Source organism: Falco biarmicus, unplaced genomic scaffold (assembly GCF_023638135.1).
Source record: "Falco biarmicus isolate bFalBia1 unplaced genomic scaffold, bFalBia1.pri scaffold_30, whole genome shotgun sequence".
Taxonomy (NCBI): Eukaryota; Metazoa; Chordata; class Aves; order Falconiformes; family Falconidae; genus Falco; species Falco biarmicus.
This window is the reverse complement of record NW_026611861.1, coordinates 2,007,088-2,011,075: the sequence shown is the minus strand read 5'-3', so window position 1 is coordinate 2,011,075 and position 3,988 is coordinate 2,007,088. Positions and strand designations below refer to the sequence as shown.

General features: G+C 53.0%; 1 protein-coding gene across 1 annotated transcript; it reads right to left on the bottom strand.

Moving 5' to 3' along the window:
* Positions 1–1,198: 1,198 nt before the first annotated feature.
* LOC130143485 (olfactory receptor 14C36-like) lies at positions 1,199–2,179 on the bottom strand. The gene has a single exon (XM_056326167.1). The coding sequence runs from the start codon at positions 2,132–2,134 to the stop codon at positions 1,199–1,201; it is 936 nt and encodes a 311-aa protein (XP_056182142.1). The 5' UTR covers positions 2,135–2,179.
* Positions 2,180–3,988: the final 1,809 nt, after the last annotated feature.

The window sequence follows — 3,988 nt, the reverse complement described above, 5'->3', positions numbered from 1 at the left end:
GGCGTGTACTGCATGGATTTAGGTGCCACATTGCAGCAACATGTTACCAAAACCTGAGAAACTGTCAGGGGTTTTTTGGCATCAATTCACTCAGTTGGCGGTATTGTTTGTTTGCTATTGCCTAGTTTGTGTCGTATTTGCCAAGGGCCCTGCAGCGCACAGCACACCTGCCGCAAACAGCACACAGCTGTTCAAAAACAAAATAGGGGAATTGTTGGGGTCTGCAGTCGGTCTGCTAATGAGTTAGTTGACTTTGAAGGCTTAGTCGCGTACCTTTAAGACATCTACAAAAATGTCAGGCATGTAAACAGGATGTGAAAAAACCAGAACTTAAAACCGCAGCATACGGGCGCCTACAGCAACAGCAAACAGCAAGCAAGGAGAAGACATAAAGCCTATCAGCATCTGACACATGTACTGTCTAAGATATATAAGCAATATGTTAAAACAATAAATGCCATTTTAGCCATATTGCCTGAACTCACCCACGCATATACAGTGGTTTTGAGTCTGTCTCGACTTGCGTCACCACACCAACTGTGACAAGAGCTATGGGACTTGTGTGTAACAAGTGTCAGTGCGAACAAGGCTGCCTTTATATTGAAAGTGGCTGCCTTTACATTTAAAATAGGAATGGATCTGGGTCTCACTGAGCCCTGGAGTAGGACAGAGGTGACCATGCAACAGATGTTCCTGATGGGGGCTGGGGTGTAAGACAAAGAAGGGAAAGGAGTGGTGTTAGGGACCTCTTGGGGAATCTGGGGCAGCTTGTGTGGTGTGTCCAGGGGATATGGCACAGAGCAGGCCCCTCAGTCCTTCTCCTTAATTGCCTTGGTTCCTTCACCATGACCCCTAGATCTGCACACCTGCTGTGTGCCCCGACCTGCTGTGTGCCCACACCATGCAGACTCACCCAGCTTAAATCTACACTGGTATTTTCCTCTACCAGGCACTTCCCAGATATCAGTACTGGGAAAAAACTCTTTTATTACATAGATGTGACACAGGAGTCTAGCTGCACCATCCCCCAAAGCACACGGATAAAGGCCTCTGGGTCAAACAGGCTAGGTTCCTGCCTTGAGGAAGTGGACTCCATGCAGGCATTGCAAAACAAACAGGATTGTCACAGATTAAATGCTAAATGCACAGGAAGTTCCAGAGATGACCTGCAAATGCCTTGTGAGGAGATTCAGGCAGTTCAGTGCTGCTGAGAGACACCTGACTGCATCAGCTTCTTCAGTGCGTCCTTCAGCTCCTGGTTCCTCATGCTGTAGATGAGGGGGTTCACTGCTGGAGGCACCACCAAGTACAGAACTGACACCACCAGGTCCAGGGATGGGGAGGACATGGAGGGGGGCTTCAGGTGTGCAAACATGGCAGTGCTGAGAAAGAGGGAGACCACGGCCAGGTGAGGGAGGCACGTGGAAAAGGCTTTGTGCCGTCCCTGCTCAGAGGGGATCCTCAGCACAGCCCTGAAGATCTGCATGTAAGACAGAACAATAAAAACAAAACAGCCAAATAATAAAGAAGCACCAGCCACAATTAGCCCCACTTCCCTGAGGTAGGTGTGTGAGCAGGAGAGCTTGAGGATCTGTGGGATTTCACAGAAGAACTGTCCCAGGGCATTGCCTTGGCAGAGCGGCAGTGACAGTGTATTGGCCGTGTGCAGCGCAGCATAGAGAAACCCACTGGCCCAGGCAGCTGCTGCCATGTGGACACAAGCTCTGCTGCCCAGCAGGGTCCCATAGTGCAGGGGCTGGCAGATGGCCACGTAGCGGTCATAGGCCATGACGGTGAGGAGAGAACACTCCGCTGAAAGGAAAAAGACAATCAGGAAGAGCTGTGCAGCACATCCTGAGTAGGAGATGTCCCTGGTGTCCCAGAGGGAGTTGGCCATGGCTTTGGGGACAGTGGTGGAGATGGAGCCCAGGTCGAGGAGGGAGAGATTGTGGAGGAAGAAGTACATGGGGGTGTGCAGGTAGTGGTCGCACACTATGGTGGTGATGATGAGGCCATTGGCCATGAGGGCAGCCAGGTAGATGCCCAGGGAGAGCCAGAAGTGCAAGAGCTGCAGCTCCCGCGTGTCTGCCAATGCCAGGAGGAGGAACTGGGTGATGGAGCTGCTGTTGGACATGTGCTGCCTCTGGGCATATGGTCCTGTCACAGGAGAAAAAGACAGTGATAATTTAGGGGAGACTTCTGCAAGCAAAATCAAAGCCATTTCCCACAGACCATCCCCCCGTCACACACAGACATCCCTCTCTTTTCTCGGAGACCTTCCTGCAGCTGTGTGGCTGCAGCCCTGCTTGGTGCTGGCCGTGTGGGTGATGAAGAGCAGGGCATCTGCCCACAGGCTCTTGACCAGCCAGCCCCACTCTGCAGCAGTGGGTGGGGGCAGGGACCAGTCCTGGTGTTTAACTTTGTCCTCTGAAACCAGTGCCAACGCAGAAGGGCTGGTCAGCGTCTGCAGCGCCAGTGCTAAGGAACGGGAAGGGTGAAGGCATTGTAAGAGAGCTTTAGTTTTTTTCACAGCTCCCCCCCCATCTCTCCTGTTGAGTATTTTCACATGTCAGAAAAGCAGAGCATTTTTGCTGCCCTCCGGGGGAACACAGTGAGGTCTGTGAGGCAAGAGGATTGCCTGTGGGTGAGTGCCCAGTGAGGGGAGGTGGTCTGTCCTTCTGGTTCCCAGTTTCTATGGGCTTGCACCTTCCTGAGATGAATGGTGGCCACACTCCCATGTTACCCTGAAATACCACAAGGCACTGCTGAGAACGGACTGACCCACCACAGACCAGTAAAGGTTGTAGACTTTCATCAGAACTCAGCATCCCACCCACAGCAAAGGATACACAGCTCATTTCACCCACCCCAACAGTGTTTTCTCCATCACAGAAACTCTACGCCTCTACGTGGGGCTTTCAGATCACTAATGGGTGCGAGGGGACAGGTTTCCATTCTGGAGGGCAACTCGCTGCTTGGAAGGGAACTTCAAGGAGGTAGCCAAGTGCCCTAACAAGAGCATCAGGTTCAGGGAGAACCAGCCCATTGCCCAGCCCCACATAGGGCATTGCCCACAGCCCCACAGCTGAGAGGAAAGCTGGGACACTTGTTCCCATGGACACACCTGCAGGAGAGGACCCACAAGGTCAGAGTGTGACTCTGCAGCTGAAACACCCATCCCCAGAGAGCCTGACAGCAAGAGCTAGAGAATAAAACTAACCCAAAACGGCAGAGAAAGAAGTAAAATTGCACTGAAGGTCGAGGTAAGAGTGTCCAGGGCGAGCGAGCCAGGCACTGAGGGCAGCGTTGCCCTTGCCCAGCTCTGCTCGCCACCTCCCACACACCAACACTGCCGGGCAGCTGCTCTCAGCCCCTGTGCTCTGCAGAGGGACCGGGGCACGTGGCTGCAGAGCTGCACCGCGGCTCTGCTGGAGCTCTGGCTGCAGAGGGGGTGGCTCACGCCTCGGGACCCCCAGCCCTGAGGGCAGAGGCTTTGCTGGGGGGAGGGCAGGCCAGGGGGATGCCTCAGAGAAAGGGGTCTGCACTGCACATGGTCAGAGAGAGCTTTCTGATTCTCCCTTCAACAACAATTCTGTCTGAAGTTTCCTTTCATTCCCTGATCATATCGCTTCTGCCAGGAGATTTTCCTTGTGGGAGGTATCTCCCTGTGCCAGGTCTTTCCCCGTCAGCGCTCACAGATCCCATCACAACCTCTGTGCTCTGGCCCTACACAAAGCTGCCTGTCTGCAGGGCACTGGCTGGGCGCAGGTTACTCGTTTGCAGGTAGAATAATGGTCAGGTGAGACTGAGCCTGGTGGATCCAGCAAAGGCAAAGCTCCTTTTGTCCGTGGGAAAGGAGTGACTGAATGCACATAGGAAGACTCAAATAAAACCCTCTGATATTTCAAAGTTACAATTCAGGAGTCTAGGGGACTTGTCATTATTAAGAACTCCTTCATCGTGTATTCCAACCCATTCCCCAAGAGTA

Excerpts from the sequence above, each read along its gene's own strand:
- LOC130143485 (XM_056326167.1), bottom strand. The coding sequence starts at position 2,134 with ATGTCCAACAGCAGCTCCATCACCCAGTTCCTCCTCCTGGCATTGGCA.